The sequence below is a fragment of the Sardina pilchardus genome, chromosome 13 (assembly GCF_963854185.1).
Source record: "Sardina pilchardus chromosome 13, fSarPil1.1, whole genome shotgun sequence".
Taxonomy (NCBI): Eukaryota; Metazoa; Chordata; class Actinopteri; order Clupeiformes; family Clupeidae; genus Sardina; species Sardina pilchardus.
This window is the reverse complement of record NC_085006.1, coordinates 943045-966498: the sequence shown is the minus strand read 5'-3', so window position 1 is coordinate 966498 and position 23454 is coordinate 943045. Positions and strand designations below refer to the sequence as shown.

At 39.9% G+C, this 23454-nt stretch overlaps 1 protein-coding gene across 1 annotated transcript in view; it reads left to right on the top strand.

The window, feature by feature from the left end:
• The first annotated feature begins 370 nt into the window (after positions 1–370).
• Positions 371–23454, top strand: part of spint2 (serine peptidase inhibitor, Kunitz type, 2) — a 37889-nt gene continuing 14805 nt past the window's right edge. The window contains exons 1-5 of the mRNA XM_062552370.1: positions 371–876; positions 2329–2499; positions 17815–17871; positions 18009–18179; positions 18731–18775. Of these exons, the coding sequence (XP_062408354.1) occupies positions 486–876; positions 2329–2499; positions 17815–17871; positions 18009–18179; positions 18731–18775 (835 nt within the window). The 5' untranslated portion in view covers positions 371–485. The remainder of the gene's footprint in view (positions 877–2328; positions 2500–17814; positions 17872–18008; positions 18180–18730; positions 18776–23454) is intronic.

Sequence of the window (23454 nt, the reverse complement as noted above, 5' to 3'; positions counted from 1 at the left end):
TAATATTATTGACCTGCGCATCAGAAAAATAAAGTTGATAACAATCATTATTCATTAATCCATCTGAATTGTTCTATCATCAGCTAGGCTACCTCAGAGTTTAGGTTTGTCAGTAACCTAGCTCATAGGTGTCAATCCTTTCCAGACTGCAAAGTCAATTCAGTCACCCAGGCTGCAATAGGCCTAGCTATTCCAATTTGGAATCAGGCTATAAAGTTCGTCTTTAGGCAAATGTTCTAAATTAATGTTGTTTATACAGGCTATAGTGTTTTATTTGGTTGGTAAACTGAATAAAGAAAAATGTTGATGAAATGGATGGAACATTTAGCTTAGGCCTACGTCACGTTAGATAGAAATCAGGAAGCTCGACCGGTTGAGCAGGAAGAAATGAATGCGCCTGTTAGGCTACTGATTCATACCTATTGTGTCCTGTGTCTAGGGACACTTTTGCACTTTAAGCTATCGTAGGAAAAAACGCATCAGGAATGGCACATTTTTGGATCACAATTGGTGTGTACCTGTCGATTTGCTATATATGCTCTGGGTATGCCAGAGAGGAAGCATGCAAATGGGATCTGAACGCTGAGTTGGGTTTAGACCCGCAGTCTTTCGATGATGGCGCTAGCTACATTGCCAACTTGATGAATATTTCCGATAGCGTTGGTTGCCAGTCGGCATGCTGTCGTAGGGGAGATTGCCAGCTTGCCGTACTTGGGACTCCAGCTGATGGGACAGCTGAATGTTTTCTCGTGAGCTGTGTAAAAGATGGAAAGGATGTCTGCGCTCTCCGGCCCAATTCACAGTTTCAAGTTTTCCGGAAAATGTCAGTGTCACCTCAACCAACTGAAGGCCACGGACGTCTCCACACCTGTACAGGTAAGCTCATTCGGAATGCTAAATTGCATTGAGTGTAACGTTAGGCTTATGTTTGGGGGGGAGGGTTAAGAAGATTGTTTTTTCAGTTTATGAAAATCTCTACTTATATGCTAACTGTTTTCTCATACCGTAGGCCTACCATTAGCATTGACCTACTGGGATTGAAGTTACAGTTCATTATTGGATATGCCTACACTTTAGTGTTGGTTAGCAGATAGTGACTTTGTTCTAGGCCTGTCTGAGAAACCTTTTTGGCAGCCTAATAGGCTAGTCGATAGATAGTCCATTAGTTGAGTAGCCTAACTCAAATCCCGTCAAACAGGTTTTATGGGTCCAAGAAGTAGCCTAACCTAAGCTGTTGGATCTAGTAGACCACTGTCACACCTATTAAGGCCCAAAATGCAGTGTGTTGGCGCCATCTGGTGGGCATGCAATTAATGTGTGTTTAAATGCGCACTCAAAAGTCTTGTTTTATGAGTTGACAGTTTTCATAATAGGCTATGTCTCCACATTGTTCTGATGAATTTCTGTTAATTCTTGTTGTATCTTGTACAAAAAAAATGTAGTTTATTATAGTGATAGCTTGAATACCCACTGAATGGCCACTGGGAGCGATAAATGTCAGACTAGCATTGACTAAGGAATATTTTGTCAGATGGAGACACAGAAACTTATATCACAGTCCACTTGGAGGTGCAAACAATATTGAATTTCCTACAGTATGTGATTTCAACAGTGATGCAGCGTTTTGCTTGCACCTCCAATAGCATGGCGTACCTGTAACTCTCCAAAACACCCTCAGACACCCATGTTTGTGTGAAAGAATTGCGTGACACGGTCCATTATACGGTCCACATTATGTAGGCCCATGGGCCCAAATAGATTTGTAGGCTACAGATCAAAAAATCGCTATCTTTGTGCAGCGAATGGCATATTTTTAATATTAGTATCAGTATTGATTGTTTATCATCAGCTTTAGCGTTGTGAGGTGGCCTGTGTGTTCATAGTAGGGTGATTTTCACATGAAATGCATTACTTATGTACTTACATTTACTAGCAGTACTATAATTGTATCTTTCAATTGTCTACAGCACATTGCATTCTTTAATTGCATTAGGCCTACACTGTCGTCTCTTACCACACATATCCTGATCCTGCACCATTACTGACTTACTTTACCAAGCCATACAAGCCTGGTTTGTTAATAGTGGTGGTAAAAACATGTAACAACAAAGGAAATGTAGATGAAGGATCAATACTGGTATCCAGCTTTCCTTTACTCAATTAAAAAAAAAAATAGTCAGACGTTATAAACATCAATACTTAGACCAGCAAACAGCACACCGATTTATCGGGCCGGCTCTGAGTGGTAGGTTACCTACCACTGACCAAAGTTTGTTGTTTTGGTCAGGGTTTGGAACATTTTGTAACCTGGTGTTTTCCCCTGTTCAGAATGCTGCACATCCCCTCAGCTGGTAGGTCCCTGTAAGGCTGCATTCCTTCGTTTCTATTATGACATCAACACTCAGAGCTGTAAGAGCTTCATCTATGGTGGATGCCAGGGCAATTCCAACAACTTTGTGTCTCAAGAGGAATGTGCATCAACATGCAGAGGTGTAATTGGTGAGTGTCTATCTTTGCTTCCAGTGTGTGTCTACTTAACTCATTCACTGCCATTGACGTCTTTAAATGTCAATTTAAACACTTACGTTGACTGCCATTGACGTCTTGCATTTTTCAATGGGGAGGGCTCATGGGTGGGCTTGGGAACGATCTGGCAGAGTTTCAGGCTTGTAAACAGACTGTACTAGCCATCCGAACCGCTAGATGGCAGCAGTGCCATTTGGATGATTAGTATCTGCCTGCAGAGCCACATGCAGAGACATATAGCAAGCAAACACACTGACGATCGACCACAGTGGATCTAGTTTGCATGCGGTCCAGCGAATAAATATGCTTACTTCATACATCAAGGATGGAAAACACGTGAACGGTATGATCCATTTACATTGGCTATTGCTATAGACTAACAACAACTTTGCTAGTGCTAGCTTGCTAAGTCTACCGTCCTGGGGTGCGTTTCCCGAAAGCATCGTAAGCCTACGATGATCGTAAAGTCCCTCTTACGACCGTCTTAAGATTTGCCGACTGTTTCCCGAAACCATCGTAGCTTAAGAGCATCGTGAAAACACTCGTAGATCTACGAGTGATCCAGAGTTCTCGTTACTGCCTAAGAGCGTCGTAATGCTATGCCTCAGTGGAGTCACCAGCAGGATATGCAGGGGGATTACAACTAAGAATATAATGATCCAACTTACGTTACCATTCTTTATTGTAAATTTACTTGTGATGATTCAGATTTTAGCGTGCAAAATAGCATTCATTCAATGGACATAATGTTATTAAAACCGGACAAGAATGAAAGGAGACTTTGCCAGAAACGTTTACCATTATCTTTTTGTGTAGCCTTTTACTTTTTATTTTTTATTAGGCTTATGAGGTAAAAACAGAGAAAGGAATATGTGACAATAGTCTGTTCTGCGTCAAAATCTAAGCCTATAGGCTATGTTATTTAAACCTAAACATTTCCTCATTTTCTTATCAACCTCTTTATTCAAACGTCTGCTTAAGTGACACGAAACATTATTGCACAGGCAGCACACCGTGCTCTCACAAGCAGGTTAGCAAAGAACTCGCATAAACGATGTAAGAGTAAGCTATAGCCGAAGCCTAATATACATAGGCTATCTTCCAACAAACATAAAAACGGGGCAACAATCTAATGTTAAATAATACAAAAGTAGGCTATATGCGTGTGGTATATGACCTAGGCTAACTGGAATGCTTACATGCAGATGTCAAAGGTTTTCTATTTTCGTATTGATGTTAATTAATGTATAGATCCAACGTTCAGACGGTGGCTTAGCTATGACGGGCAGTCACCTGACATCACCATCAAATTAGGGGACATTTCAGAACTTTTATTGTGGACAGCTCCCTTAAGAGCATCGTAAGAGCAATGCACGCGCGTTCACGCTACGAGCATGTTCGGGAAACAGTCGGCAAATCCTAACGATCGATCTTAAGATGAATCGTAGAAAACCCTCGTAAGAGTGTCTATCCATCGTTATCGGGAAACGCACCCCTGTTCAGAGTCTAGAGTCCCTAGCAAACTTGACGAGACTGACAAGATAACAGTGCAATTGTGGTTGACATACTACTGAAACGATGATGTTAAAAAGTTGATTTTCGCAAAAAGATTGTTTTCTTCATTTTTTGGTCAAAAACAGGTGTATTTAGCAAAACTAACCCATGTTCTACTGATGATTACTAAAGAACGAAGAAACAATAGAAACAAACCGTTTTTTTCCTGGTGAAAGAAGAGAGTCTACTCTTTCATTTGGTAGCTTGTGTGTTTACATAGTCATAACACTGTTCGGTGGATCTTAGAAAAACAGTCAAAATGCTGTAAAACGTCTGGCAGCCAATGAGTTAAGGATGTGTCATCACAGAAGTGTATACTTACTCACGGATGGGTCAAATGCAGAAAACAAATATGATTCACGATTGTCATCAAGCAATATCAGACCTCTGAATGTAAGATGGTCCATTGAATTCAGTGATAACATTTTGAAGAGCTGTGCAATACATTGTTTCATATAGACCTCTGAAGTTTGCCAACAATAAGGAACCAAGTTTGTCCATCTTTGTCCATATAAGGAGATGTGGGTGTTAATTGAAGCTAAGTTGCATTGCAAGTTAGCTCTGGGGAAGCAAAAATTGAGTTTGCCTTAACATACTGAAGATACAGTACTCACTCAAAGGCAGAGGACAAAAGTGTGTTCTGCATTTTAGACTTTTTCGTCCCTGTGAGATTTTAACAGGTGCGATAATTCAAAATCCCTATGTTGTTTTCCCATAGGAAAAATCAGCAGTTTAGCAGTTTAGGAATATGTATCACTAGCCGTTTTTAGACAGATATGTATTTACGCAATGTTCACAGACTTCTCACGGAAGGGTTTTTTTTTGTTGTGCTGTCTGAATGCATATGTAGGTATATCTATACAGGATTTTTTCTGCTGCTGACCTAGTAATTTTGCCGTAATGTTGCCGCCACAGCTGCTATGTTAACGCTATTGAAAACATGCATCGTATTCGCTGCATTTCCCTTTCCTCCTTTCTCTCTGTCACTCAAGCGTCTCTCTCTCTCACACATAGACACACGCACATGCACACACACACATATGGCAAGCCTACAATGCCAGAAAACGGGGATATTCCCTCATGTTAGCTCAAGTATGTCCGTGAAATACGCCCGTTTTCTCAGTCTTTATGCCGCTTTTATCGCCGCACTATAAGGCGCCGATAATTCACAGAAAATGTGCCCGTTTTTTACGCCGTAGTGATGTTCTAAAGACACGTGCGCATTTTACGGGCATTTTGCGAAAAACACTGCACGTAAAATATGGGCGATTTTAATTGTGATAATAATATCCATCCTTCTTTTCTGGCAGCCAATGATTTTGAAGTGTTTGCGCCCAATGGCTGATCAAGACAATATAGACCAAAACAGTTCAGCACAGATCACAAATGTGGCAAAGATGGCTCTAACTTAACTGCATTTGGCTGATATTTTAGGGGGAGAGAGGACATAAATGAACTTCATTGTTATTTTGAATCCCTATTTCATGCTTAGTTCATCTAAATACTTGGATTTTTTTTTCTTAACATTACATTATTTCTCTAACAGTTAGTCGTCGATAATGAAGAGGATCAGGTAGTGTATTGGTTTGAGAACTCGCCTACTAAGTATGGTTTCCTTTTGGTGAAATGCAGGTTAGAATCCTGCGAAATTCAACGACTTTTCTTCTCTTTCCCACATCCACCACGTTGCTACTTTGGTGTGTATTTGTTTGGATAGAAAGCAACTGACTGTGTTAACAAACAGAAGTCCGGTTTTGCTGTTGCTGTCGCTGTCATCGTTTTCAGGGAGAGAGGACAAGCACCCATAAATGAACCTCACTGTTATTTTTAATCCCTATTCAATGCTTTGTTTCATCTAAATACTTTATTTTTTTTATATCCTTTTTTCCTTCTAGCGTTAAAAGTTAACATTTATGACACTTTCTATCTATAAACTATGTAGCACAGTAGTTAGTGTATTCGCCTTACGCTTGAGTCCAATTTAGGTGTAATGCAGGTTTGAATCCTGCGAAATGCAATACATTTTCTTCTCTCTTTCTCCCATTCACTACGTTGCTACTTTGTTTTGTTACTTTGTTAATCTGTGTGTTTATCTGTTTAAATAGTAATCCACTGACATTGTGCTTTTGCTCTCATCGTTTTGATGATGTTTGTTTGCTCTACAGGCCGGAGGATTAACCAATTTGATGCATCCATCTGCAATTACCGTGAAATTACCGGCCTGTAGATGGTGCCACACAACCAGTAGGCTGCTGGATTAACAGAGCAAGACAGAATGATTGCCAATGCAATTTTTATATAAAAAAACAAACATTAGAAGCAATGAATCCCACTGTTAAAGGGATATTCCGCCATTTTTGGAAATACGCTCATTTTCCACCTCCCCTCGAGCAAAACAATCGATATTTACCTTGTTCCCGTTCATCCAGCCATTCTGTGAGTCTGGCGATACAACTTTTAGCTTCAGCCTAGCATAGATCATTGAATCGGATTAGACCATTAGCTTCTCGCCTGCTAGCTTCATATTTAAAAGTGACTAAGATTTCTGGTCATTTTCCCATTTAAAACGTGTCTCCTCTCAAGTTGGAAAGTGCAATAAGACCAACTGAAAATGAAACCTGGCGTTTTTCTAGGCTGATTTGACATGGAACTATACTCTCATCTGGCGTAATAATCGAGGCAACTTGCAAACGTACCATAGGCGCAGTGATATCGTACGCAGCATCTGAAAATAGTCCCCATAGACAACAAGCAGTAGTAGTGCCAGTAGTGTGCAAGTTGCCTTGATTATTACGCCAGATGAGAGTGTAGTTCCATGTCAAATCAGCCTAGAAAAACGCCAGGTTTCATTTTCAGTTGGTCTTATTGCACTTTCTAACTTGAGAGGAGACACGTTTTAAATGAGAAAATTACCAGAAATCTCAGTCACTTTTAAACATGAAGCTAGCAGGCGAGAAGCTAATGGTCTAATCCAATTCAATGATCTATGCTAGGCTGAAGCTAAAAGTTGTATCGCCAGACTCACAGAATGGCTGGATGAACGGGAACAAGGTAAATATCGATTGTTTTGCTCGAGGGGAGGTGGAAAATGAGCATATTTCCAAAAATGGCGGAATATCCCTTTAACTACTATATTTTGTAATATCCACGACTGTAAATGCGGTTTTAACGTACAAGTATCTATTTTAAATACCACCGGAATTCCAGGTTCGAATCCCGGCACTAGCAAACATGAGAAGTTTTTTTTAAGAAAAGTTCTCATAGAAACGGTTTGTTTCCATTGTTATGCTTACAATTATGTTTTTCATCATTCATTTGTTCCTTATTGACTGACACAATAAGGCTTTCCCTTCCTGGCTAAAAGTATTGGAACACATGCTTAAAGTTAAATATAAATTCATCTTTTGGAAAATGATCTTAATGCTTTAAGGGAAAACTATGCCGGATTGGCAATTTCGCTAGTTTTATGCTTGTATATTTCTCTGCAGAGCTTCCCTTACAGCTTTAGCGTGTATATTTTACAAATCTCCTCAATCGGTCAGTCTGCCGTGCCTTTTCATGAGACTTTACATGACACTTCCTGGAATAGAGCATGGGTGCGTGCCCGAGGGCTCCTGAAGTTGCAAGCGTGGTTCTACCGCTACAGACCACTAGGGCGGCCGAAAAAAACATTGTTTGACCGGTAATGACTCATTTAATCATATATAACAGTATGGAATGAATTGATTAACTGAAAAACGTTGCATAGTTTACCTTTTAAATGAAACAATGAGGAAATATTCAACCTTTAAGGACATCAATTTTCTTTGTGAATGAATAATGTATTGTAAATAAATAAATGTTTTCCTTAAAATATATAATAAGGGATCATAAGTATTGGAACGCCCATGTTAAATTCCCATAGAGGATTTTTATTTTTATTTCATGGATCCAGGACACTATGCACCCTGATAAAATCCCCTTGGCCTTTGGAATTAAAATAACCCCACATCAACACTATACCCTTCACCATACTAAGAGTTTGGCATGCTTCATGTCAGGTATTAGCTGTTAGCTAATTAGCTGGTTTGAATTGCATTGAGCTCATCAAAATAACCCCACTCTATATACAGCGCCCTCCATAATTATTGGCACCCCTGGTTAAGATGTGTTCTTTAGCTTCTAATAAAAAAAAAAAATTCCCAAAAAATATAGGACCGCAATGAAAAAAAGTGTAAAATCTAACCTATACAAGTGCATTTATTTAGAAGGAAAACAATCCCACATTAAGAAATAATTCTTTTACATCAAATCATGTGTGCCACAATTATTGGCACCCCTGATGTTATGCTTTGTACAGATGGTACGGGTTGAGAATGCTCCTTTCTTTGGCGCACATCGAGAATCCCGAAGGTTCGGGACTTTGTAATTAAAACTGCAACCGCAAGGGGGCAACATAAGACCGCCCTAATAACATGAAGGTTCGGCTCATGCCGGAAAACACGGAAAAACCCGAAGACACCGCGCTGGTTACAAGCGGAGAAGAGACATGACGCTCGGCATGTCAGATTGCAGTTGCAGAGTTTTCGAATGTTTTACAGCCTACCTCACAGCTCTCTCACGCGACGTAGCCTATAACTCAGTCAGTCCAGCAGAGATGCCAGAGCAACGTTTTGGTCAATGGAGAGGGAGAGAAATGCTCCGCATATCCGTCTCATTTAATCATTAAAATGAAGGTGATGAAATTAATCAAACGACGTTTCAATAAACCATTGTTGCAATTAATGAAAATGGTTTTAGAAAATCGCCTATAGGCCTATCAGAAGGAAATAGCCTTCAATTCAACCTGAAAGACTCGATAGGCAACCTTAGATTAATTCATTAATTCATTACGGTTACAAGACCGCATTTCCGTGAATAGGCTATTATTGTCAAGGCGAAGACGAAAGAGATGGACAAGATGGACATTTAGGCTACATTTATATGCTAGGAATACTTAGAAATGTGTATAGGCTATTTTAAAACGGAGGCATGTTCATTTTAACCGGCGACGCTGGGTAGCCTACATGTACCCAGCACTTGTTATCACAGATTTTGTCCCCACCACTTTTGACAACTGAAAATATAATGTATTTAACAGAAATCTCTTTAATACATGCCTATGCTTGTCACTTTACTTATAACTGTAGGCTCCATGCATGGAGAAGATTGCGCATTTTATAACATTGTAACAATGGATGGTCAGATATGCGATAGGGCAGTGAGGGTGATTCATTGTAACCATCGACTAGTAGGCCTAGCTCCGCAAAATAAGTTTCTAGCAACTTATGTATCGTATGCATGTTCATGTTGATTCAGAGATAGGCATAGACTATTGTAGGCTGCTGTGCGTCAAGCTATATGACAGCAAGTTATCATGTGGTGAATTAATAACTAACGTCAGTTTAACATGTCAGAACTTTTGATCAGCGTTTCAAGTGCATGCCACGAATAAATAAACTCGACTGACTGAATCCCGTATATTTGTTGGCAAGTGTTAATATGTAGGCTAAGCAGCATGGTGACTAGATATGAGCTGTGGCGCAACTGGTTGAAGCATCTGTAACGTACGCCAGCGACCGGGGTTCAAAACCCACTCTACGAATCTCTCCGGAACCCATCAAGACAAACGGCATCGTTTTATTAAAAAAATGAAAGATTTTCTCAGTTTTGCGATTTTTTTATGTTTGCGATGTCTGCTGAGAAGAAAAGTTAATATGTGAATTCGTTGTTCAGCGCACACTCACACACATTTTTACATTGACATAGTGTCGGGCTCAAGTGTGTCGAGAGAGAAGGGGGGAGGGAGGCAGTCGTCCTCAATGCCTCATATAGGTAGGCTATAATGTAGTGAACTGGTTAGACGAGTGTGGGGGAGGTGGAATGATCGCACAAGACAATTGCTCTTCATGAAATGGATAGTCTCACAGACGGCTGTCGATTTTTAAATGTAGCCTACTACACTACTTGCGAAATCGGACGTGGCACATAGCCTAATTATTAGGCTACTGGATTTAATATAGCAAGTCCATAGACTTTGTTCATCCTACAATAAGTATAAAATCCGACAATCCAAAACGATAACGAGATCTCCCAGAAACGAAAAACAAGTTTGTTGAGTAGCCTAGTCCTTCCAACAATGAGTTTGATAGATAAAAGGCATCCTGTCCTGCTGTATTCCAATTAGGGATGGGCATAATTAATCGACGATCGAGGATTGATCATTAAGAATTTCGTCGATAAAATACATTTGTAATCGATTAAACTATTGTACGTTGTGTTGCGTCGTGAGAGTCTTGAAACAATGATACTAATTTCACTGCGTGGCAACAATTAAGCATTTTACCAGCCGGGGGAAATGTTTGACGCCATTCTCAGTTAACTGCGAGTTTCCGTTTTGATTTCAGTAGTAGCCAATCATGAAGGGGTCACGGTAAAGTGTGGCATGGGACCATTTTAATTTGAAAAGTGACTTAGTTCGCTGCAAGCACTACAACAACGTGTATTGTTATGCTATTTAGCAGACGCCTTTGTCCAAAGCAAAGTACAACACCGCCACACTCAAACTAGCCTACCACTTGAATAAATAGAGCGGTGCGTCCTGTAGGCTAATGTTATTTAGCCTACCAAACGGGTAGAATCTCACTACGAAGAGAAGAAGCAGGAGCTGTAGTGAGACACCAGTCTGGTGATAGTAGCCTAGGCTGTCGTGACGGAATGCGATATGCTGGTTTCAATAAATCTCCATGCTAAATTCGAGTTGATGCTAGGTTGAAACTGAGCGCAATCAAAACGGAAACTTGCATTTAACTGAGAATGGCGTCAAATATTGCCCCTGCCTGGTAAAATGTTTCATTGTTGCTACACAGTGACATTGATTTATTGCTTCAAGACTCACACTACGCAACAAACACGTTGTGGTTTTGTATTTTCATTGCATTTTAAATTAAATAAATAATTAATTTTAATATAAAAATATTAATGATTAATCGATAGTTGATCGTTAATTCTCCCGACGATCGACTAAGAAAATGTAATCGAATGCCCATCCCTAATTCCAATGAGAAAAAAACATCCACAAGGTATAGGCTAAGGGTCACGGTAATGCAGCATGCAGGAATCTCTCTCTCTCTCTCTCTCTCTCTCTCTCTCTCTCTCTTTTATTTATTTATATATATATATATACACACAGTACAGGCCAAAAGTTTGGACACACCTTCTCATTCAATGAGTTTCCTTTATTTTCATGACTATTGACATTGTAGACTCACACTGAAGGCATCAAACTATGAATTAACACATGTGGAAATATGTACTTAACAAAAAAGTGTAAAACAACTGAAAATATGCCTTATATTCTAGTTTCTTCAAAGTAGCCACCTTTTGCTCTGATTACTGCTTTGCACACACTCTGCATTCTCTTGATGAACTTCAAGAGGTAGTCACCTGAAATGGTTTTCACTTCACATGTGTGCCCTGTCAGGTTTAATAAGTGTGATTTCTTGCCTTATAAATGGGGTTGGGAATCAGTTGTGTTGTGCAGAAGTCAGGGGTGATACACAGCTGATAGTCCTACAGAATAGACTGTTAGAATTTGTATAATGGCAAGAAAAAAGCAGCTAAGTAAAGAAAAACGAGTGGCCATCATTACTTTAAGAAATGAAGGCCAGTCAGTCCAAAAAATTGGGAAAACTTTGAAAGTGCCCCAAGTGCAGTCGCAAAAACTATCAAGCGCTACAAAGAAACTGGCCGTCCCAGGAAAGGAAGACCAAGAGTCATCTCTGCTGCGGAGGATAAGTTCATCCGAGTCACCAGCCTCAGAAATCGCACGTTAACAGCAGCTCAGATTAGAGACCAGGTCAATGCCACACAGTTCTAGCAGCAGACACATCTCTAGAACAACTGTTAAGACGAGACTGCCTGAATCAGGCCTTCATGGTAGAATAGCTGCTAGGAAACCACTGCTAAGGACAGGCAACAAGCAGAAGAGACCTGTTTGGGCTAAAGAACGCAAGGAACGGACATTAGACCAGTGGAAATCTGTGCTTTGGTCTGAAGAGTCAAACTCTGAGACCTTTGGTTCCAACCACCGTGTGGACTGCAGAGTGAAGGCAAAAGGGCCAACAAGTGCTAAGCATCTCTGGGAACTCCTTCAAGACTGTTGGAAGACCATTTCAGGTGACTCTTGAAGCTCATCAAGAGAATGCCAAGAGTGTGCGAAGCAGTATTAAAAGCAAAAGGTGGCTACTTTGAAGAACCTAAAATATAAGACATATTTTCAGTTGTTTCACACTTTTTTGTTAAGTATATAATTCCACATGTGTTAATTCATAATTCTAATGCCTTCGGTATGAATCTACAATTTTCATAGTCATATAGTATGAAAATAAAGAAAACTCTTTGAATGAGGTGTGTCCAAACTTTTGGCCTGTACTGTGTGTATATATATATATATATAACGCACAAAACTTTGTTAAGCCAGCTCCATATATAACAATAGCTGCCGCGCGCTCTCCCCGGCCTCCATTTAAACTAAGGGCAAACCCATTCATTCGTGCCCAAAACGGGTTGGGAGCGTCGCCTGGCTGTGTCAGCAGACTACAATACAGTCGGTCTTGAGGGGTTAAATAGCGCACGTTACTTGAATTTTAATCTGAAGAAGACCACACAGTCGAAACGTCATTCCTTTGTGCTAAAGAAAAGAAAAGAAAATCAAAAAAGAAGGATTTCAAGTGTGCGAACTTTTTTCCATTTTTTATGATTTACTCTTGTTCTGCACCTTGACCGGGGATGTGCACACACTTTTTTACTACACTTGAATTTTAAACCAGCTCTTCTCTTACCAGTAGCCTATATCCTACAGCCATACTTTAATAATCAGATGTTATGCTCATTTTTGTAGGCTACACCTCACCGGCAAGCACGCACGCAAATGCTGGTTTTGCACATCTACAATAATTGGCCAGGCTATATATAATAGGCTTAGGACTGTATTTTGCCTTCGTGCAAATTTAGTTGTGCTCAATCTAAATTATTGTCAGTAAGGATAGGTCATATTACCAAATGGCGAACCTCGAAAATTATTTAGGATATAAAGCCGTGTCCATTACGCACTACAGTTATTTTTTTAGGCTATTGTTTTATTTGAGTGTTTTTGTCTACCATGGCAAACATAGTTGAAACGTTCGCTCTAAACTTATGTATTTCCAATCGGCTTTCACAATCAGCTACAGCTGCGCCGATGATCACCATGAAAACTTGCAATGTCTATACAAAACTGCTTTCACTTCCCCGAGTCGCGAACGCAACATGCACAACAATATACCGATATTTAGCAAACACATGTATTTCCAGCTCTCAAAACCGATGAGGTCCAGATCTCAATGGCCTCATAGCTGCCTACAGCCATGCATAGTAAGCCTAATGATAGCCTAATAGTTATGACATTAATAGCCTATTAATAACCATGTTGGAATGGCACGTTGTTTGAAAAAAAAAAAAAAGTTAAATACCGCCGAGTGGGGATACGTCGGAATGAACAGCGGATACCAGCTGGGTTGTAAAACATTCGAAAACTCTGCAACTGCAATCTGACATGCCGAGCGTCTGTTCAATACGGAAGAAGACTTTAACTTATTACTTAGCCTATATATTTCTTATAACGAAACGTGAAGAAAAAATACGAGGACTGACCATCTCGTTTCTCCGTGTTTCCCGCAAACCATGGCGACAAAGAGAAATAAATATGATTTGACATTTAAGCTGATTGTTGTCAAATTTCCCAAACACAATTCGGGAGAAGCAACGGACAGGAGCGCCACCACAAGCAAGCACTTCTAGCCCAAATTAACATGGCAACGTTGCCTAAGACTAAAGTGTCTAAGTTATCTAACTACTAAAATGCCTTTGATGGAGAGTGTAAATTGTTATGAATTAATAAATAGTGGAATCATGGTGGACAAAAACTGCCAGTTTGTTTTTAGTAATGTCAGTCATCCAACGACCTGAGTTCTCTCCTCTGCACTCTCCTCTTCAACTCACCACACAGGTTTTCAATGGGGTTGAGGTCTGGGAACTGAGATGGCCATGGTAGGAGCTTGATACGGTGTCTGGTGAACCATTTCTGTGTAGACTTGGCCATATGTTTAGGGTCATTATCTTGCTGAAAGACCCAGTGACAATCCATCTTCAGCTTTCGGGCAGAGGCCACCAGATTTTGATTTAAAATGTCCTGGTATTTCAAAGCATTCATGATGCCATGCACCCTAACAAGGTTCCCAGGCCCTTTGGAAGAGAAACAGGCCCACAGCATCACCGATCCTCCCCCATACTTCACAGTGGGCATGAGGTGCTGTTCTGCATACTCCTCTTTTTGTTACGCCAGACCCACTTAGAGTGTTTGTTGCCAAAAAGCTCTAACTTTGTCTCATCTGACCAAAGCACATGGTCCCAGTTGAAGGCCCAGTACCGCTCCAGACGTTTGTGCTTATGATTTTGAGTGAGAAAGGTTTTTTTCCGTGCATGCCTCCCAAACAACTTCTTGGCATGTAGATAGCGCCTGATGGTTGTTTTGGAGACTTTGTGACCCCAAGATGCAACCATTTGATGCATTTCTGTAACAGTGAGTTTTGGAGATTTTTTTATTTCTCTTACCATCTGTGACGGGTCGCATGCATACCGTCACAGTAGCGATACGCTACCTTGTTCAAACCCTCTGTGTATTTGTGATCTGTGATTGTCTGACGTGTCTATGTTTTCAGTTGACCTCCATATTGTTCTTAAATCACTTGTTTACATAGTCATTCATCATACACCTCTGCCGTAATCCCGTAGCTGTTTTAAATTGTCGACATTAGCCTACCATCTAACACTACGGTGATTTTTACATGCTAGCAACCAATATCATTACATCGCTTACTGTTTACACTCATTTACTTGCCACTTCACATATTCCGTTGCAATAACCACACAACACAAATGTCTTTATCTGTACGTTTATTTAGCTTATTTGTTTCAAATGTTATCATGGCGTTATGTTTGTCTTACCAGTGTTTCGTCTTACGTCCGTGTTTGTATAGAGAATGTGTGCCGCGGTTGTCGTGTTTAAATGGCCGTCTAAACTTCCGGGTCAATTGGAAGTGACCCAAAGTTTATATGTAATAATTTTGCTGTATTTATAGATTTTGGCTATGCTAAAGTGAGCGATATTGAGCGTATTCAGACTGTAGATTCTAGCTTGTTGGAATTTTATATTTTGGCTGTATTAGCCTGTTACTCTTGTAATGACCTAGAACACCCCTGCATGTTGTTCAAAGTTGGTATGTACCAATTTCAGGGGTAATTGTTAGGCCTATTTATGTGTCTGTTTGACAGACTATTGGGAGAGCAGCAAGTGAAAGGACATGGGTCCTGTGTGCTCCTTATTGTGACCTGATATAAGGTTATTTGTAATGCCGTCTTAATTTATTCTATTGCTATGATTTTGACTATTATGTCAACTTTTATTTCATTTATGGAAAGTATTTATTTTTCTTTATTTTTTTTATTCTATTACTTTTATTGCCAAACATTGGCCTTATTTGGGAGATAATAAAATATCCCATCTTCAAACCTACTCCTTGCCTCCTCCTGAGTGTAAACCACCTTGCTCAAGACGCGCATCTACATCTACCTTTAACACCATCCTCCTCACTGTGCGTGGTGGCAAAATAAAATTGCGTCCTCTTCCAGGCTTGTTTACCACTGTTCCAGTTGTTTTAAACTTCTTAACGATTCCGCTGACCATAGATATGGGCAGGTGTGCAAGTGGCTATTTTCTTATAGCCATGGCCTTACTTGTGAAGGTCGACACACATCTGCCTTACTTGAACAGTGTGTTCCTTTGTCTTTCCCATGTTGAAGAGAAATGGCCTCTGTGTCACGTCATATTTATAGCCCAGGGAAACAGGATGTTAAGAATTACTAATTAAATGTTCCTACATACTCTGATTGACTTTGTAAACTACTGTAGAAATGACAGAAATACTTCAATTACATTTATTTCCTAGGAATTGTTAGGGGTGCCAATAATTGTGGAACAGGTGATTTTATGAAGAATAATTATTTCTCAGTCAGGGATTTTTTTCCCACCTTAAAATTCTCTTGAGTTGAAGGTTACATTTTTCTACAATTTTCAGTGTGAGAGTATGCTTCTACAATAAAAAAAAATATTTATTTTAAGGCTTTTAACGCATCTTAACCAGGGGTGCCAATAATGCTGTACACACAAATTTGATAGCCTACATGATTGTGAGATGGAACATAATGTAACCGTGCCTTGACACCAAGAGTGACCAAAGCCGCAAAAAAAGTAAAAATTAGGGATGTAATGATGCACTCAATGCGCGATACGACACGATTCACGATATTAAGATCACGAAACAATACAATTTTATATATTATTGTTATTACATTGCATGTAAATGCAATGTACTGTTATCCCTGTTCTTCTTATTATCGTTATAATAGTTATTCTGCTTCCGACCAAAATCAACGATCAAAGGCTCTAAAACCACTGAACCGTCATTCAAGCACTCCTACAAAGGTCTTGAAACGGAGATTTGTTCTATTATTTTTCATATTTGTGAACTTTATACGTTTTGAGATATTTACGATAAAAGAGTTCAAAAATCCCATAGACTTAACGTTGAGACGCTTTGGCGGCAGAAATGGATTGTTACGTAGTGCTCATTAAGCTACAGCTGTTGCAAAGAATCCTTCATTAGCCATCTGCTCCGCTTTAACCCTCTCTGGCTGTAAACACTAGTGACTAGAAGAAGCAATCTAACGTTGATAACACGCCACGGAACGTTATCGTCTTCGTCTTGTCTCCTACAGTAGCCCACTCCTATCAGGAATGGATTTACAGGTGGTGGCAACTGGTAATTTTTCCATCTTCATCCTTCTTGACTGATTTTTCACTAGTTTTGCATTTGGATAGGGTCAGTGTTACTACTGGTAGCATAAGCCAGTATCTGGAGCCTACAGAGGTTGTACAGGGTAGTCCAACTCCTCCAATACTTTCCATTGCTAAAAAGATTGTTGTGTCTCCCACTGCAGTCTCAAGAGCATGGAAGAGATTCCAGGAGACAGGCAGTTGCTCTAGGAGAGCAGGGCAGAGTGGTAGAAGGTCCTTAACCCAGTGCAGTATCTGCTCCTTTGTGCAAGGAGGAACAGTAGGAGTTTTGCTAGAGCCCTACAGAATGACCTTTAGCAGGTCACTGGTGTGAATGTCTCTGGCCACAGTGTCAGAAACAGACTTCATGAAGGTGGCCTGAGGGCCCGATGGCCTCTAGAGGGACCGGTGTTCACTGCCCTGTTCTGTGCATCCTTTCAAGGGTATGCCTCCCCAGACCATTACTGACCCACCACCAAACCGGTCATGCTGAATGATGTTGCAGGCAGCATAACGTTCTCCACGACATCTCCAGACCCTTTCATGTCTGTCATGTGCTCAGGGTGAACCTGCTCTCATCTGTGAAAAACACAGGGCACTAGTGTTAGACCTGCCAATATTGAATTTTATGGCAAATGTCAATTGAGCTCCACGGTGCTGGGCTGTGAATAACTGAATAAGTCATATTTTAGAAATCTGAAAAAGTCTTGTGGAATGGCCCTTCTGTGTCCCTAATGTACTTATGTATTTTTATTTCTTAACAAGTGTTTTTTTGTGTGCAGCCAAGGATATCCCTAAATCAAAGGAGTCTGTTGATATCAAGCCCAAGGACCCTGCTGGTAGGATGCTATGTGTACAATAGTAACTAATATAGTTGTCATGGTACAGTCCTGACAGATTTGCAGAAGTGCAAATAATAATGATAATCAAATTCAACGAAATGAAACCATCTTGTATTTCCTGTTTCTGCCTAAAGATTACTGCTTGATACCTTCGGATCCAGGAAGATGTCGTGCTGCCTTTCCAATGTTTTACTATGACTCCAAAGCCATGTCCTGCCGCCAATTCATCTATGGCGGCTGTGGTGGCAATGCTAACCGCTTCACTTCTGAGGAGTATTGTATGAAGACCTGTCAAGGGCAGGAAGGTGAGAATTAACTGGATTTTCAGACATTTGATTATTCGATTACATTTGTCTTTTTACATTAAACTTCATCTCATTTTACTATCTTCAGTCAGCTTCGTTTTTTGGAGAAACCATTATACCTCGCATGTCACATTCCTGGGCCAGACTGTAATTTTTGAATGAAGCAACGGCAATGTGTAAAACAAGAAGGACTCAGTTTAAAAATAGTTCCAGATCCCATAGTATGCAGACCAAATATGAAACTGACTACTTATGAAAACAAAGATTAATAAATAGATAATGTCAGAAATAGCCTAATGAGCATTGTTGTTACCACCTTGCAACATATTTTAATATTACTGTAACAGTATTTGTTTTGTATGGATGGAATAAGGATGAATTTGTGAGAATAGAATAAAGTGCCATATCATTCATTATGTTGTTGGTCAGTTTTACTTTTACAGTACAGCTCAGCAGCAAACAAAGGAAAATATAAGTCATAACAATGTTCTTCACATTGTGACTTGCAGCTATATCAACTGTCTCAGTGATATGTTTTGTATCTGCTCCAGGGCATTTCAAGGAGCATGGTCCAACCCGTGATCGCTGGACTCCAGGTAAGATTGCTTGATGACCTTTTTATTCGTTTTTTTTCCTAGAAGGGTGATATGTATGTGCCCAGTCATTCTCCAGAATTATTAGCACCTTTGGATTTTGCCGATTTAGTGTACTCTCACAATGACAACAATTAGGGGAAAATCTACTCCGGAAGGGAAGGAAATGTGTTCTAAAAAAAAAATCTATACTTTTAACAAAAACACATTGCTCTCAACTATCAACATCAGAAAGCCAAGACAATACATACATTTAGTTAAAAAGAGTGTGTTGACATTTGTAAATGGGGAAAAGGGAATGTCTATAACTGTAAATATAGGCATTTTCAACAAAGTAGTTAAAGGTGGGGTATGGGATTTGCAAAACGGCCAGCAGATTTTGAAAATACACAATTCAAATAATCCTACCGTCTTTCCTCCAACGCTGGCCCTGACTCCACCCATTTGAAGAACATGGATGCACAATCAGATTCACAATCAGAAAACTCCGATGTGCAAGAGCAAAGTCAGCGCTGGCGTCTGTACAGCGGTCTTCTATTCAAAACAGGATTCATAGGATAGCAATGTGGAACAGCCCCACTAGCACTAAACGAGCGCTAGTCTCCATACATACAAACATACATACATGTGTTTGGCATATAGAAGAATGATCAATGATCATACTGAAAAGAACCCCATGCCTAATGAGAAAAAAGATCAATAAATAAAACTAGAGAATGTAACTCCGGGGAATTACGAGTGCATGAAAATTCCAATGCTGTGGAGTAACATTTTGTTAAATACTGTATTGTTTCAAATATGATCAAAGCACAAAGATAGAGGTGAGAGAGAAAAAACTTGGTGGGAGTCATAGTTGATGAATTTTGAATAGCTAAAGAGTTAAATAGTTAAATGATTTAACACTAGAAGCGCCAAGCGCCGGTCATTTGACCGCTGATGCGTATTACTAGAAGCGCCGTGTAGGTTTGACCTAGATATACCTAGAACTGCCGGGCTGCAGACTTTTGACCGCAGTGATTACAAAAAAAAACAAACTTTTCACTCGATTAAATTCTAGGACCCTACGTTCACGACTTTTCCTAAATATGCGTGTTTTATCACCCAGAATTTTTACATGATCAAAAGCACACCTGTACAAGCTAGTTTAGAGCTATTTTGTGGTCACTTATGTGACAACACTATGTTGTCTCACTTTCAGCCATGTTTGTCCAGGCTGCTATTCTCTTTTCTCACAGCAGATCTCGCAAGGGTTTCCTGTCAGTCGGGCATGAGAATAATATTTTACCATAAAAAATATAGTTTATATATGTGCAATATGTATTATATATCTATATAAATATATGTGATTTATTTTAATAACTATTTTTCATTTACATGGCATAGTCTATGGAGGTGATTTACAGTGGTAAAATGCAAGTTTTGAAAACGTTGCGACGTTGTTCTATTAGGCAGGCCTACGTGTGTAAAAAATATTTTCAGCTGAAATTCGTCATAGCCTATTTATGTACGTATGTATGTATGCCTACGTACATTCATAGTTGTATATCTTATCTTCTATTTGTAGGCTATCTTTTAAAGCTCAGACTAATGTATAAGCATTTTCTTACATATTTGCTGGACAAACTGAGTTGCGTCGCTTAAATAGTTCAATAGCTCCAATAGTAGAGAGTACAAAATTAAGTGGCGCAATGTTAACTCGATCCGGGTTCACAACTCGGCACAAGCGAAATAATGTAGCTTATATTGACTGAATTCACTGACCGTTTTTCAACGTCGACGAACAATTATTTTTTGTTAATGGTTTTTAATAACAAACTATCTGAAATAAACGGATGAATCACAATACTGTTTACCATTAACGAAAAATAATCTCGCCAGCCAATAATTTTCTTCTGAGCCAAATTGAGCCGCCATCTAAAAATAATTATATCATAGAGACACGCGAAAAATAATATAAACAATAGCCTATAAACTAGATGAGATTTTCCCACTGGACACACCACATCAGTATTGTGCTCGTTGGTGCTACGATAGGCTACACAGGACTCACAGTGAGTTGACGACCAATTAAAATGACATGGGAAAGAAGCAAACAAGGTAGGTTAGCCTAATTTTGATCTCGCCTTACATAGGCTACTTTCCTAATTCCTACGTAGGGCTACTCAGACTTTTGTTAAATCTTCAGGGCCCGGTTGCACAAACATCAAAACCAAAGATTGATGATATGAACCATATTCTGAAACAGATGGATTTACAGCATTGAGGCTACTGCGACTTCCACCGTTTCCTTTCCAGAGATTGCTGCGCTGTTCACAACGCATGCAGTCTACATTGAAGTGAAACGTGCAGAACGTTGTCCAAAACAATACAATAACATTGTGTGTTGAGATCTAGTACAATATACAGATGGTACGGGTTGAGAATGCTCCTTTCTTTCCCGCACATCGGGACTCCCGAAGCATCGGGAAAACTGCAACCGCAAGGGGGCAACATAGACCGCCCTAATAATATGAAGGTTCGGCTCATGGAAAAACCCGAGGACACCGCGCTGGTGACAAGCGGAGAAAAGAGACATGACGCTCGGCATGTTAGATTGCAGTTGCAGAGTTTTCGAATGTTTACAGCCTACCTCACAGCTCTCTCACTAGCCTATTCATGGGTTTCATCCAGTCCCTTTCCACAGGTGTATTAAATCAAGCACCTTGATTATGAATGCAGACTGCATGGTGCTTGATTAACCCACCTGTGGAAAGGGACCTGATGAAACCCATGAATAACTCAGTCAGTCCAGCAGAGATGCCAGAGCAACGTTTTGGTCAATGGAGGGGGAGAGAAATGCTCCGCATATCCGTCTCATTTAATCATTAAAATGAAAGTGATGACTGGCGAAATTAATCAAACGACGTTTCAATACACCATTGTTGAAATGAATGAAAATGGTTTTAGAAAATCGCCTATAGGCCTATCAGAAGGAAATAGCCTTCAATTCAACCTGAAATACTCGAAAGGCAACCTTAGATTAATTCATGAATTCATTACGGTTAGCCTACAAGACCGCATTTCCGTGTATAGGCTATTTTAAAACGGAGGCATGTTCATTTTAACCGGCGACGCTGGGTAGCCTACATGTACCCAGCACTTGTTATCACAGATTTTGTCCCCACCACTTTTGACGACTGAAAATAAAATGTATTTAACAGAAATCTCTTTAATACATGCCTATGCTTGTCACTTTACTTATAACCGTAGGCTACATGCATGGAGAAGATCGCGCATTTTGTAACATTGAAACAATGGATGGTCAGATATGCGATAGGGCAGTGAGGGTGATTCATTGTAACCATCGACTAGGGCGTCAAGCTATATGACAGCATTTTATCATGTGGTGAATTAATAACTAACGTCAGTTTAACATGTCAGAACTTTTGATCGGCGTTTCAAGTCCATGGTGCGAATAAAGCATAACGGCGGTAACAATCGAGCTGTGGCGCAACTGGTTGGAGCATGTGCAAGGTACGCCAGCGATCGGGGTTCGAAACCCACTCGAAGAACCTCTCCGGAACTCATCAGGAGAAAAGTTGTCGTTTCATTAAAAAATGAAAGATTTTCTGTTTTGCGATTTTTTTTTATGTTTGCGATGTCTGCTGAAAAGAAAAGTTAATAGCCTATGTGAATTCGTGGTTCAGCGCACACTCACGCACATTTTTACATTGACATAGTGTCGGGCTCAGGTGTCTGTCGAGAGAGAAGAGGGAGAGGCAGTCGTCCTCAGTGCCATATATAGGTAGGCTATAATGTAGTGAACTGGTTAGACGAGTGTGGGGGAGGGGGCATGATCGCACAAGACAATTGCTCTTCATGAAATGGATCTCACATACGGCTGTCGATTTTTAAATGTAGCCTAGGCTAGGCCTACTACACCACTTGCGAAATCGGACGTGGCACATAGCCTAATTATTAGGCTACTGGATTTAATATAGCAAATCCATGGACTTTGTTCATCCTATGTATACAATAAGTATAAAATCCGACAATCCAAAACCATAACGAGATCTCCCAGAAACGAAAAACAAGTTTGTTGAGTAGCCTAGTCCTTCCAACAATCTCAGCTTTTGCGTTTGATAGATAAAAGGCATCCTGTCCTGCTGTATTCCAATGAGAAAAAAAAAACATCCAAGGTATAGGGTCACGGTAATGCAGAATGCATGAATCTCTCTCTCTCTCTTTTTCTCTCTCTCTCTCTAGACCTGGCTTTTTACCAAATGGCGAACCTCGAAAATTATTTAGGATATAGAGCCGTGTCCATTACGCACTACAGTTATTTTTTAGGCTATTGTTTTATTTGAGTGTTTTTGTCTACCATGGCAAACATAGTTGAAACGTTCGCTCTAAACTTATGTATTGTTTTAAGAGAATATGCCAATGATAATGGCACTTTGTAAAAACAACAAATTCTTAGGATTTGTCCTCTCACCTGCAGCAGGCCCATTCAAAAGCCCATCCACCTCATTTGCATTTGAAAGAGCCAATCACTAAAGTGACACATTTAGTCTGGAAAAAGTAGCAGGCTAGCCTACTTTGAGTTTTTTTGACCCCTCTAATAAAATGCCTATAGGCCTACTACGATATGGAGGAAGGGCTGCCTAACTGTTCCCCCTAAGAGTTTTTTTCATAAGATAAAA